Below are 13965 nucleotides of genomic sequence, written 5' to 3' on the forward strand. Positions count from 1 at the left end.
AAGGTGCAAAAACAGATCCCAGCAACTACAGACCAATCAGCCTTCTCTCAATTATCAGTAAAGTCATGGAATCCATCATTGCTTCAGATATGAAATCTTTCCTCTTCTCCAATGGCTTGATCTCTGATCATCAATTTGGTTTCAGACCTGGTCACTCTACTCTGGACATGCTGCTACTGCTTTCTCAGCAATGGATGGAGGTCCTCAATGCCAAACAGGAAATTAGAGCTGTCTCCCTTGACATATCACGTGCCTTCGATACGGTCTGGCACCCCGCTTTGCTCGCCAAACTCTCCTCTGTTGGTATCCATGGAAATCTCCACGCATGGCTGGCGGACTTCCTCTCTAGTCGTAGTCAACGTGTGGCCCTGAATGGGTTTCTCTCATCTCCTCTTCCTGTTCAGGCTGGAGTTCCCCAAGGCAGTGTTCTGGGCCCTGTGCTTTTTCTGGTCTTCATCAATGATCTCTCCGACTCTCTTGAAAATCCTCTCTATCTCTTTGCTGATGACTCTACTCTCTGTCGCTCCATTCTTCATCCCTCATATCGGCAGTCTGCAGCCTCCTCACTCTCTGCAGACCTGGACAAAATAAAAGACTGGGCAAACAAGTGGAACATGTCTTTCAATCCTGACAAATCTCACACTCTTACGATGTCTCTCCGAAAAGACCGACTGGACAACCCTCCCATCTACTTTCTGAATAATCCTCTCCAAGAAGTTCTGTCACTCAAACTTTTGGGTCTCACTATCTGCCATGATCTTTCCTGGGAAAACCACATTTCAAATCTGGCCTCCAAAGCCAGTCGCCGACTGGGCATCCTCCGTCGTGGGAAGTCCTTCCTTGGCACACCTGAGCTCCTCACCACGTACAAGGCTTTCATCCGCAGCTCAATGGAATACTGCTCTCCCCTCTGGGCTGGTGCTCCTGCCTCACACCTAGCTCGTCTTCACGCTGTTGAAAGCAAAGCATTCAGAATCATTGGAATCTCCCGCGATGAAGCTAACTCCAAGGGCCTCTCACTCACTCACCACAGGCAGGTTGGTTGGTGGTCTTTCCGTCTTCTACCGACTCCTCTCTGGCCTTGCCCCCCCAGCTCTCTCTGGGCTCTGTCCCGCAAATATTCCTACAGGTCGCACAAGATCTGCCTGCAACCCTCTTATGGTTAAACTGCCAAAATCAAGACTCTCTGCTCACCTTCACTCCTTCATTCCTCTTTTCTCCCACCTCTGGAACAAACTCCCTCACTCTCGTCAATCCCACTCCACCCTCCAGGTCTTTAAAACAGCTGTTCACCACCATCTCTTATCTTCCCCCATCCAAAACCTTGATCTTTTCTATCCCCGATAATTTCACCCCAATTCCACTTTTTGAAATACCAACTTCTGTCCTGGAAGTCCTTGGTGTCCTTGTGTTTTATACTTCTCCCACCCCCCCCCCCCCTTCCCACGCCTCCTCCCCCCAAGCCCTCTCCCTCCCACACATCTCCCTGCTCTTAAATGTTGTGTCCTCTCAAGTGTTTGCGTGCTTCCCATTCTCTTGTCTTCCGCTCCCTCTTTTTATATATTTTGTTTGTCTGGTTGATTTGTTTGTGAAGTAAATGTCAGCTCCTTCACGAGCGTCGATTCAGTATACAAAAAAAAAGAAAAAAAAAAGCTGCCACACTGGTTAATGACCCTCTCAGACCACTACATTTTTGATGAACCCACTCAGCGCACATTGTACATTGAATGGAGTTCACTCCGACACCCTTCCTACACACAGCACAGGGCCACTTCCCAGTTCTTTCCACCTCACCACATGCTTTACCACTTGCCATTACCATTGTATTTCCGATATTCACCTTCAGACCTTTTGTCTCCATACATTCCTTCCACTTGTTCATTTTCTCCTTCAGTCCATCCATACTTTCTGCAATCAACACCAGATCATCTGCATACAACAAATCCCACAGTAAACCCTCCTTTACGTTCTGAGCCAGCACCTCCATCACAGCTACAAATAGTAGTGGACTTAGTACCGACCCCTGATGCACTCCCACCTTCACCTCAAACTCACCACTGTTCCCGTCCTTCGTCCTTACAGCTGTGCGTGCTCTTTTGTACATTGCCATCACGACTCTGATCAACCATTCCTCCACTCCCAACTTCCTCAATGCCCATGTCAATACTTCGCATGGAACCCTATCGAATGCTTTCTCCAGATCAACAAACCCAAGAAACATCTTCTTCCTCTTCTCCATGTACTTCTCCTGCAACTGCCTCACAATAAAGAGCGCGTCTGTCGTTCCTCTTCCTGACATAAATCCAAACTGCATTTCGTCAATCTTCACCTTCTTCCTTATCCTCCTCTCCAACACCCTTTCCAATACCTTCATTCCATGCTCCAATAACTTTATCGCTCGGTACGAGCCACACTCCAGAGGGTCACCTTTCCCCTTGTATAGAGGGACGAGGGTACTCAGTTCCCAATCCACTGGAATGCGGCCTTCTTTCACCACCAGATTACAGATCTCTGTCATTCTCTTCACACCCCCAACTTCCTGCTGCCTACAACATATCTCCCACAACTCCCGTCGGCCCTCCCGCTTTTCTGCTCTTCATTGCTTTTATCGCTTCCTCAACCTCCTTCTCAGTTATCTTCTCTGCCGGTCCTAAAACTGGGTTACTCTCTATGTTGCCATCCCATTCATTCTCTGCATTCAACAGCATTTCCATATATCTCTTCCATCTTCCTTTAATTCCATCTGAGTCCACAACGATTTGTCCCACTACATCCTTCAAGCAACTCACCCCCATCACATCACACCTATCTTTCGCTGTCTGCTTTGCAATCCTGAATACCGCTCTCTGACCCTCTCCCGAATCCAAGCGTTCTTCGAACATTTTCCTACATGCCTCCTGCACCTTTGCTACCTCTTTCTTTGCAGCCTCCTTGGCTGGCTTATAACTTTCATGCTCTACTTTTTCTGCTCCCGTACCTTTCGCCTTCTGCCACTCCTTGTACTTCTTCCTCTTCTCGTCAGTCCTCTTTCCAACTTCATCATCCCACCACCATGTTTCCGAGTGCCTCGGTGGTCCTTTTGTCCATCCACATACCTCACCAACGGCTCCCAACAGACTATCTTTCATTGACATCCAACCACGTTCAAGCTCAACCACATCATCCTCGACTCTACTCAGCCTCTCTTTTAATGCCTCCCTTACTGTCACCTCTTTCAAACTCCACACCTTCATTCTCGGTTGGTACTTCACCCGCCGAGCTCTCCTCGCACCTTTCACCCTTATGTCGCAGACAACCAAGTGGTGCTGTGAGACAGCCTCCTCCCTCGGGATCACCTTTGTGTCCCGGAGATGCCCCCTGTCTCGCCTACGCACCATCAGGTAGTCAACGGTTGTCGTCGACCCACCTGACGTGTATGTAACAAGCTTATTATCCTCTTTCTGGAACCGAGTATTACAAATCAACAAATCAGCTCCATCAGCAAACTCCAAAATCCTTTCACCTTCTCCATTTCTCACACCATATACATAACCCCCATGAACTCCCTCAAAACCGTCCATACTCCTTCACACGTGTCCATTTAGGTCTCCTCCTACCACAACAACTTCCTCATCTTTCACGTTTTCCATCAGCTTCTCTATCACACACCAGAACTTGTCTTTCCCTTCATCGCTCCGACCAACCTGCGGAGCATATCCCGAGATGACGTTCACCAAGAGCTTTCCAATCATCATTTTCACCATCATCAACCTATCACTCACTCGAGTCACACTCACCACACTGTCTACAAACTCCTCAGAAAACAGGCTACCAACACCCTTCACGCCCTCCGGGCACCCTTGCCACTTGTATTTCTGTCCCTGCCTCCCCTTCAGCATTCTCACACCACTTCCCTTCCATCTCGTCTCTTGCACACAACATATGTCCACTCTTCTTCAGACCAATAATTCCACCACTTCTCCTGATCTCCCTGTCATTGTCCCTACATTCCATGTCCCAAACCTCAGAAACCGATCTCCACTTCAGGCTGTACCCTGCCCATATGTAGTTGTAATTGTCATGGTTCTCTTTTTGAGGCAATGTTTTTATGGCCGGATGCCCTTCCTGTCGCCAACCCTCTTCGTCGCCTCTTACGACACGCAGGGATACCGTGTACCTATTCTAACCAGGGTACACACCGGGTCGATCAGCGTAAAAAAAAACTGAATGGCATTCATTTTAAATTCAGGCTGAAACAACAAAATGTGAAAAAGTCAAGGGGTGAGAATACTTTCTGAAGGCACTGTATGTCTCTTGTTGTTCTTCTTCAAAAGGATATTTTTTTTCCTGGGGATTTTGTCTTCTTTGCACGCCGTCCACAAACCTCCCCCCACCCACTCTACTCTCGCCCCCGCTCGTTTCGCGCTGCATTTCTCCATGCGTTTAACAAGCGCTCTTATCCCCCATCCCATGAACGTTATCTCTGTTTGTCAAAATTTGGAAGATGGAATCAGGAAAGGCATCCACCCCACCCCACCCCTCAAAGCTTCATGTCCCCCCTTTCTGCCTCCCTCCCCACCCCACCATCTCAATGCTTCCCCCTCACTCTCTAACGTCTAAGCCATTCCTCCTCACCAAACACACTCAAACCTTCCCCAACACCCCTCACACACAATCTTTCCCACCACCCCTCACTCCCACACACCTTACTCCGCAACCCACACACTCAAACCTTCCCCACACACACATTCCTCCGCAACCCACACACTCAAACCTTCTCCCATATTCCCCCAACCCCACCACACAAACCTTCCGCCTCACTCCACCCCCCCCCCCCCCCCCCCACCCAACCATCACGTTGCCCCCCGCAAAGCCTCCCATCTCATCCTCCCATCCCATCCTCCACCATCTTGATTTCTCCTCCCCCCTATCTCTAACTGTGTTGCGCTCAAACATCCGGGGGCCTCCATAACAAACTGCCAGATCTCTAAATCCAGACACCACTGCCGATAAACTGGACATTGTCTGTTTACAGAATCCTTCCCCTCACCAGACAGCCCTGACTCCTTCGTGTCTCTCCTTGGCTATTGTCTCCTCTGGTTTGATCAATCAGAACTCTGTCCTGGTGGTGGAGTTGCGCTGTACATCTAAAACACCATTTCTCCCTCTTCATATACTGTTCTTAGACCCCAAACGCCAGGAGTACCTCTGGCTGCGACTTCCACTCTGCTCACATCTCATCTTTGTATGTGTGTTGTACTGTACTCCCAACAGTGACAACTCCATCTACATCTATCTCTCAGACTACATGGACCAACTTTTAATCACTCATCCCAACTCTCTCTCACTCATATGTGGTGACTTCACTTGTCACCATGTTAATTTCCTGGGTGTTGGTATGTCTCTCACCAGTCATGGTACTTCTGCAAAGGATTTCTGTGACTTCATGGAACTGACTCAATCTGTGAATTTCCTCATCTAGATCACTCCCAATGGCAAAATCTTCCCTTCTGGATTTGGTGATTACCAACTTCCCCGCCAATGTAGCTTGCTTGTCCTCTGCCCAAATTGCCTCATATGATCATGTGCTTGTGAAGGTCAACATCTCTCTGGGCACTCTCAGAGAACAGCATCAGTGTCGATGAGTCTGGCAGTTCACTCAGGCAAAGAGACAAGGACCTCAAGTAGCCATCATGCTTCAGGACTGGTTCCCTATACCTACCGCCCCGAATAATAATTCAGCCTGGAAATTCGTCAACAGAAACCAACTCTCCCTTAAGCACAGATTAATCCCATATTGTCTTCAGTTATCTCACCAAACCTCCCGCTCTTGGTATTCTGAAAACTGTGGTGAGACAGTTGCTTTAAAACTACTTGCATTCTCCTCTTGGAGGAAACCTCAGATCATTCCATGAAGCCTGCAACAAGTGTGTGCCTACTCTCAAGAGAGCCTGAAAACAACATCTGTCCAACATCTAGAATGAGCTTTCCAACTTGTCAACCAACGTCTAAAACCTGGTAGCAACTTGTCAAGTCTGTCTCTGGTGTATGCTCCCCTTCCATCCCTTCCCTCACTTCAAATGGCACCACAGAAGACTATTCCTGTGAGAAGGCCGAATGACTCAATTCCATCTTTGCTTCAAAATATAGGATCCCTAACCCCTCTCTCTGTTTACTCACCCTTCCCCAGTCGGACCCAACTGCTCCTGGATTGTGTGTCTTTTGCACCTGAGAAGGTGGAAAAGTTTCTGGCAACCCTCGACTTTGACTCTGCAACTGGCCAGGACGGCATCAGCTCACGTGTCATAAAATTCCGCTCTGCTGCTCTTGCACTTCCTCTCTCTGCCATTTTTACCTTGTCATTTACCACAGGTTATCTTCTGTCTGCTTGGAAATCAGCCATCACTGGCTTGCATAAAAGGTGCAAAAACGGATACCCTCAACGACAGAGAAATTAGCTTACTTCCAATCATCAGCATGGTCATGGATTCCATCACCGCAGTAAAGGTCATTACTTTCCTCCAACAACCTCACCTTAGATAATCAATTCGGATTCAGACTTGGTCACTCCACCTTTGACATGCTGCTTCTACTCTCCCAACAATGGATAGAGGTCCCCGAAAGCAGACGTGAGATCAGGGCCATCTCTCTGGACAAATCTGAGCTTTTTATATCGTCTGTCATCTCGCCTTGCTCTTCAAACTCTCTACTTATGGAATCCAAGGCCAACTCCACTCTTAGATTAGTGAATTCCTCCACTCTCGTAATCAACACATGGATCCCAACAGAATCCATTTATATCCTCTCCCTGTCAAGGTTGGAGTACTCCAAGGCCATGTTATTGGCCCCATCTTATTCCTAATCTTCATCAATTATCTCACTGACTCTTTGGAAAATCCTCTTCATCTCTTTACTGATAACTCTACTCTCTGCCATGTCATCACTCATCCTTCTGACAGACAGGCAGAAGCCTCTTCCCTCTCCTCAGACAGGCAGACCTTGAAATAAATCATAAACTGGTCAAACATCTGGAACATGTCCTTCAATCCTGAGAAATCCCACTCACTCCCTCTGTCTCTCTCTCCGAAAGGACGGTTCGGCAAACCCTCCCATCTACTTTCTCAACAACCATTTTGAAGAGGTTCATTCACTCAAACTCTTGTGTCTCACTTTCAGCCATGATCTCTCTTGGGAAAGCATCACAACTTGCTCAGCTTGATGTCATGGAAACCAAGGTTTTCAAGATCATTGAAATCTCTCACAATGAGTCTATGGGCCTATCACGACATTATCGCTGACAGGTCGCTGGTCTCTCTGTCTTCTTATGCCTCATTTCTGGTCTTGCATCCTCAGCCCGCTCCGTGCTGTGCCACCTCAATGTATCTGCTGTTCGCACGTGGTCCACCAGCAACCAACTCCTCGTGAAACTGCCTAAATCCAGAACCACCACTTACTTGTGGCATTTCTTCCGTATCCCACTTGTGGCACCGCCTTACACACTCTCATCGATCCAAGTCCTCTCTCCGGGTGTTCAAAAAAGCAGCTGTTCACCACCATCTTAGGTCATCCTCCATCTAAAGCCATGATCTTTTCTACACCCATTAAACCAACCCTACCCCTCTCGAAAGTTTGCTTATGCATCCATCTTTTCCACCATTAAGCCATGTGTGTTCTCCCCTACCCATCATTATCCGCATCTCGTTTGCCCGTCTCCATCTACCTTTTCCCTCTGTCCGACGATTGGCATTTCCCGTGTCTCCTGCTGTTCCCTTTGTTGTTTTTTTGTGTCATGATCTGTTCTGTGTCCGAGTTCTTCCACGAGTATCTAAAACAAAATTAGTGATCTGCGTGGGCGACAAAATAAGTCAAAACAAATAGCCAAAAAATGAAATAACTTAAATGGTAATTGATCCACCTCGAATAAAAGAGCTGACTTTTCGGGCCTTACGCTTTAGGAAAAGAGAAAGGAAAATGGGGGTAAATAAGCACGTTTATAAGTTTGGTGCTGATGCAAGAGGATCCCTTTTCCTTTCTATTTTGCTCCGACGAAGGGTAACGCCTGAAACATCAGCGTCTCTTCTCTTCACAACACATCAAATTTGGAGCAAAATAGCAATGTACAATGTGCGCTGAGTGGGTTCATCAAAAATGTAGTGGTCTGAGAGGGTCATTAACCAGTGTGGCAGCTACATTCAAATGTAAGGTGTGCACAGAGGGAGCTGCAGATGGAGGAAATGTTGAGTTGGATCTTGGAGACGGCGTGAAGCTCGAAGGTGTGAAAACATTTTGCTACCTCGGAGACATGCTGAATGGAGAAGGTGGATCAGACTCGGCAACGGTTGCTCGAGTGAGATGTGCATGGAAGAAGTTTCGGGAACTGAGTGGCGTGCTGATAAGGAGGGGAGTGTCGTTGAAGCTGAAGGGAAAGGTGTATGCTGCATGTGTGAGAAGTGTTATGATTTATGGGAGCGAGACATGGGTAATGAACGTAGAGCAGCAACAAAGGTTAGAAAGGGTGGAAATGCGAATGGTTCGATGGATGTGTGGAGTATCGTTGAGAGAGAGGAAGACAAATGATGAATTGCGAAAGATGATGGGAATAGAGCCTGTGATTGATGTTGTGAAGAGGAACAGGTTGAGATGGTTTGCTCATGTGTTGAGGAAGGATGAAAGTGACTGGTTGAGAACAGTGATGGAAATGAATGTAGAAGGAAGTAGAGGACGGGGAAGACCGAGAAAGACTTGGCTAAATATGGTGGAAGAAGAAATGCGGGCAAGGGGGTTAACAAGGAGAGATGCAGAAAATAGGGCAAAATGGAGAAGATTGTCATGGGGACCGCAAGGCTAACCCCCGCTCTAGCAGGGAAAATGGCCTTAAAATGCATGTTGTTGTTGTGTGTTGGAGAAAAATAGAAAGGAAAAGGGATCCTCTTGCATCAGCACCAAACTTATAAACGTGCTTATTTACCCCAATTTTCCTTTCTCTTTTCCGAAAGGGTAAGGCCCGAAAGGTCAGCTTCTCTTTTATTCGAGGTGGATCAATGACCATTTAAGACATTTTATTTCTAATTTGTTTTGCTCAAACGAGCGTGTGGTGTTGCCAAATACAAACAAAACAATGGGGTGTTTTGGGGTGACAACAATATCAAGTTGATACTCATATTAATTCATCTTTCAGTCTGTGTTCAAGTTCCACTATAATAAAGGCTGCTGGTGTGATGCAGTATCAGGAGATGCTGCACCTCGGAGCACTCCGTCCTTCAGATGCACGGGGTGAGGGAGCACGCGAGTTGGGTGTGCTGTCGACATTTTGGGCACATTGAAGTGACATCAAACAACACATGTAAAGACAGGGTCATTGCGCACCGGCATCCTGGCCAAATTCCTTGCTTGGTGTTCATTGTATACTTAGCACGACTTGCTGTAGGTGGGAGAGCTGGGATGTTGATACAGCACAGGCAAGATGGGCAAAATTAACATTTAGAGATGGAGGTGTCAGGTTAGTCCTGATGGAAGAGGATCACATCAATAAAATGGGATATACACATGATATACGTACCTGTCTGATAACGTGCTGGCATCAAAAGATTCCAAAATTCTGGCCAAAGACTCTTTCCGTTTCTCTACTTCCTCTGCAACAAATAATACATGAAAGTATCACGAGGAGAAAAAACGTCCAGAAAAAACGTTGAATAAAATGTTACGTGTGCAGATGCACACACACATGCGCACACTTTTCACTCCTGCATATGTCACATTTAAATGTTTGACAATCAAATTTATGACAGGAAGAAGGTCTGTCACTCAAGCTTTTGGGTCTCACTATCTGCTATAATATTTCTTGTGAAAACCACATTTCCAAGCTGGCCCCCAAAGCCAGTCACCGACTGGGCATCCTCCGTTGTGCGAAGTCCTTTCTGGGCACTTCTGAGCTCCTCACCACATTCAAGGCTTTCATCCACAGCTCAATGGAGTACGGCTCTCCCCTCTGGGCTGGTGCTCCTGCCACACACCCAGCTCATCTTCACGCTGTTGAAACCTAAGCTTTCAGAATCATTGGAATCTCCAGCAATAAAGCTGACTCTGATGGCCTTTCACTTACTCACCGCAGGCAGGTTGGTGGCCTAGCTGGTGGCCTCCTATCTGGGCCTAGCACCCCCAGCTCTATCTGTGCTCTGTCCCCCAAATATTCCTATAGGTCGCACAAGATCTGCTAGCAACCCTCTTATGATGAAATTGCCAAAATCAAGACTGTCTGCTCACCTTCACTCCTTCATTTCTCTTTACTCCCACCGCTGGAACAAACTCCCTCACTCTCTTCAATCCCCCTCCTCCCTCCAGGTTTTTTTAAAAACAGCTGTTCACCACCATCTCTTATCCTCCCCCATCCAAAACCTTGATCTATTCTACCCCCGTTAATTCACCCCAAATCCACTTTTTTTGAAATACCGACTTCTTTCCTGGAAGTTCTAGCAGTGTCCATGTGTCTTAAACCTCTCCCACCCCCCCCCGCCCACCCCCACCCCCACCTTCCCGTGCCTCCTCCCCCCAAGCCCTCTCCCTCCCACAGATCTTCCGATGTCCCCGTTATCTGTTCTCTGTTGTTGTGCTTGTGTGCTTCCCTCTCTCCCCCCATCTTGTCTCCCCTTTATTGTATGTTTTGTCTGTCCGTTTTTATTTTTTTTTGTGATTGATGTCAGCTCTTACACAAGCCTCAATCTTGCATACAATTTTTTTAAAATCCCGGATCAGTTTGGTAGAGACAGCCCTGACAGTGATCAAGATTGACAATAATCACAGATATCCCATATCAGTTTGGTGCAGACAGCACTGACAGTGATAAAGATTGACAATAATCACAGATATCCCATATAAGTTTGGTGGAGACAGCACTGACAGTTATAAAGATTGACAATAATCACAGATATCCCATATCAGTTTGGTAAAGACAGCACTGACAGTAATAAAGATTGACAATAATCACTGATATCCCATATCAGTTTGGTGGAGACAGCACTGACAGTGATAAAGATTGACAATAATCACAGATATCCCATATCAGTTTGGTGGAGACAGCACTGACAGTGAAAAAGATTGACAATAATCACAGATATCCCATATCAGTTTGGTAGCGACAGCACCGACAGTAATAAAGATCGACAATAATCACAGATATCCCATATCAGTTTGGTGGAGACAGCACTGACAGTAATAAAGATTGACAATAATCACAGATATCCCATATCAGTTTGGTGGAGACAGCATTGACAGTGATAAAGATTGACAATAATCACAGATATCCCATATCAGTTTGGTAGCGACAGCACTGACAGTAATAAAGATTGACAATAATCACAGATATCCCATATTAGTTTGGTGGAGACAACACTGACAGTGATCAAGATTGACAATAATCACAGATATCCCATATCACTTTGGTGGAGACAGCATTGACAGTGATACAGATTGACAATAATCACAGATATCCCATATCAGTTTGGTGGAGACAGCACTGACAGTAATAAAGATTGACAACAATCACAGATATCCCATATCAGTTTGGTAGAGACAGCACTGACAGTGATCAAGATTGACAATAATCACAGATATCCCATATCAGTTTGGTGGAGACAACACTGACAGTGATCAAGATTGACAATAATCAAAGATATCCCATATCAGTTTGGTGGAGACAACACTGACAGTGATAAAGATTGACAATAATCACAGATATTCCATATCAGTTTGGCAGAGACAGCACTGACAGTGAAAAAGATTGACAATAATCACAGATATCCCATATCAGTTTGGTGGAGACAACACTGACAGTGATAAAGATTGACAATAATCACAGATATCCCATATCAGTTTGGCAGAGACAGCACTGACAGTGATAAAGATTGACAATAATCACAGATATCCCATATCAGTTTGGTGGAGACAACACTGACAGTGATCAAGATTGACAATAATCACAGATATCCCATATCAGTTTGGTGGAGACAGCACTGACAGTGATAAAGATTGACAATAATCACAGATATCCCATATCAGTTTGGTGGAGACAACACTGACAGTGATAAAGATTGACAATAATCACAGATATCCCATATCAGTTTGGTGGAGACAACACTGACAGAGATCAAGATTGACAATAATCACAGATATCCCATATGAGTTTGGTGGAGACAGCACTGACAGTGATAAAGATTGACAATAATCACAGATATCCCATATCAGTTTGGTGGAGACAGCACTGACAGTGATAAAGATTGACAATAATCACAGATATCCCATATCAGTTTGGAAGAGACAACACTGACAGTGATCAAGATTGACAATAATCACAGACATCCCATATCAGTTTGGTGGAGACAACACTGACAGTGATAAAGATTGACAATAATCACAGATATCCCATATCAGTTTAGTGGAGACAGCACTGACAGTAATAAAGATTGACAATAATCACAGATATCCCATATCAGTTTGGTGGAGACAACACTGACAGTGATAAAGATTGACAATAATCACAGATATCCCAAATCAGTTTGGCAGAGACAGCACTGACAGTGATAAAGATTGACAAGAATCACAGATATTCCATATCAGTTTGGTGGAGACAGCACTGACAGTGATAAAGATTGACAATAATCACAGATATCCCATATCAGTTTGGTGGAGACAGCACGGACGAATAAAGATTGATAATAATCACAGGTATCCCATATCAGTTTGGTGGAGACAGCCCTGACAGTGATAAAGATTGACAATAATCACAGATATCCCATATCAATTTGGCAGAGACAGCACTGACAGTGATAAAGATTGACAAGAATCACAGATATTCCATATCAGTTTGGTGGAGACAGCACTGACAGTGATAAAGATTGACAATAATCACAGATATCCTAGATCAGTTTGGTGGAGACAGCACTGACGAATAAAGATTGACAAGAATCACAGATATTCCATATCAGTTTGGTGGAGACAGCACTGACAGTGATAAAGATTGACAATAATCACAGATATCCTAGATCAGTTTGGTGGAGACAGCGCTGACGAATAAAGATTGACAATAATCACAGATATCCCATATCAGTTTGGTGGAGACAGCACTGACAGTGATAAAGATTGACAATAATCACAGATATCCTAGATCAGTTTGGTGGAGACAGCACTGACAGCGATAAAGATTGACAATAATCACAGATATCCTAGATCAGTTTGGTGGAGACAGCACTGACAGTGATAAAGATTGACAATAATCACAGATATCCCGGATCAGTTTGGTGGAGACAGCACTGACGAATAAAGATTGACAATAATCACAGATATCCCATATCAGTTTGGTGGAGACAGCACTGACAGCGATAAAGATTGACAATAATCACAGATATCCCATATCAGTTTGGTGGAGACAACACTGACAGTGATCAAGATTGACAATAATCACAGATATCCCATATCAGTTTGGTGGAGACAGCACTGACAGTGATAAAGATTGACAATAATCACAGATATCCCATATCAGTTTGGTGGAGACAACACTGACAGTGATAAAGATTGACAATAATCACAGATATCCCATATCAGTTTGGTGGAGACAACACTGACAGTGATCAAGATTGACAATAATCACAGATATCCCATATGAGTTTGGTGGAGACAGCACTGACAGTGATAAAGATTGACAATAATCACAGATATCCCATATCAGTTTGGTGGAGACAGCACTGACAGTGATAAAGATTGACAATAATCACAGATATCCCATATCAGTTTGGAAGAGACAACACTGACAGTGATCAAGATTGACAATAATCACAGATATCCCATATCAGTTTGGTGGAGACAACACTCACAGTGATAAAGATTGACAATAATCACAGATATCCCATATCAGTTTGGTGGAGACAACACTAACAGTGATAAAGATTGACAATAATCACAGATATCCCATATCAGTTTGGTGGAGACAGCACT

The 13965-nt window shown here is 45.2% G+C and overlaps 1 protein-coding gene across 7 annotated transcripts in view; it reads right to left on the reverse strand.

Moving 5' to 3' along the window:
- Positions 1-13965, reverse strand: part of LOC137412947 (general transcription factor 3C polypeptide 1) — a 322675-nt gene that overhangs the window by 48983 nt on the left and 259727 nt on the right. For all 7 annotated transcript variants that reach the window (XM_078766833.1, XM_078766836.1, XM_078766832.1 and 4 more), the window contains one exon: positions 9539-9611. In XM_078766833.1, the coding sequence (XP_078622959.1) occupies positions 9539-9611 (73 nt within the window). The remainder of the gene's footprint in view (positions 1-9538; positions 9612-13965) is intronic.

The sequence above is a fragment of the Myxine glutinosa genome, chromosome 12 (genome assembly GCF_964187855.1).
Source record: "Myxine glutinosa chromosome 12, kmMyxGlut1.1, whole genome shotgun sequence".
Lineage (NCBI taxonomy): Eukaryota > Metazoa > Chordata > Myxini > Myxiniformes > Myxinidae > Myxine > Myxine glutinosa.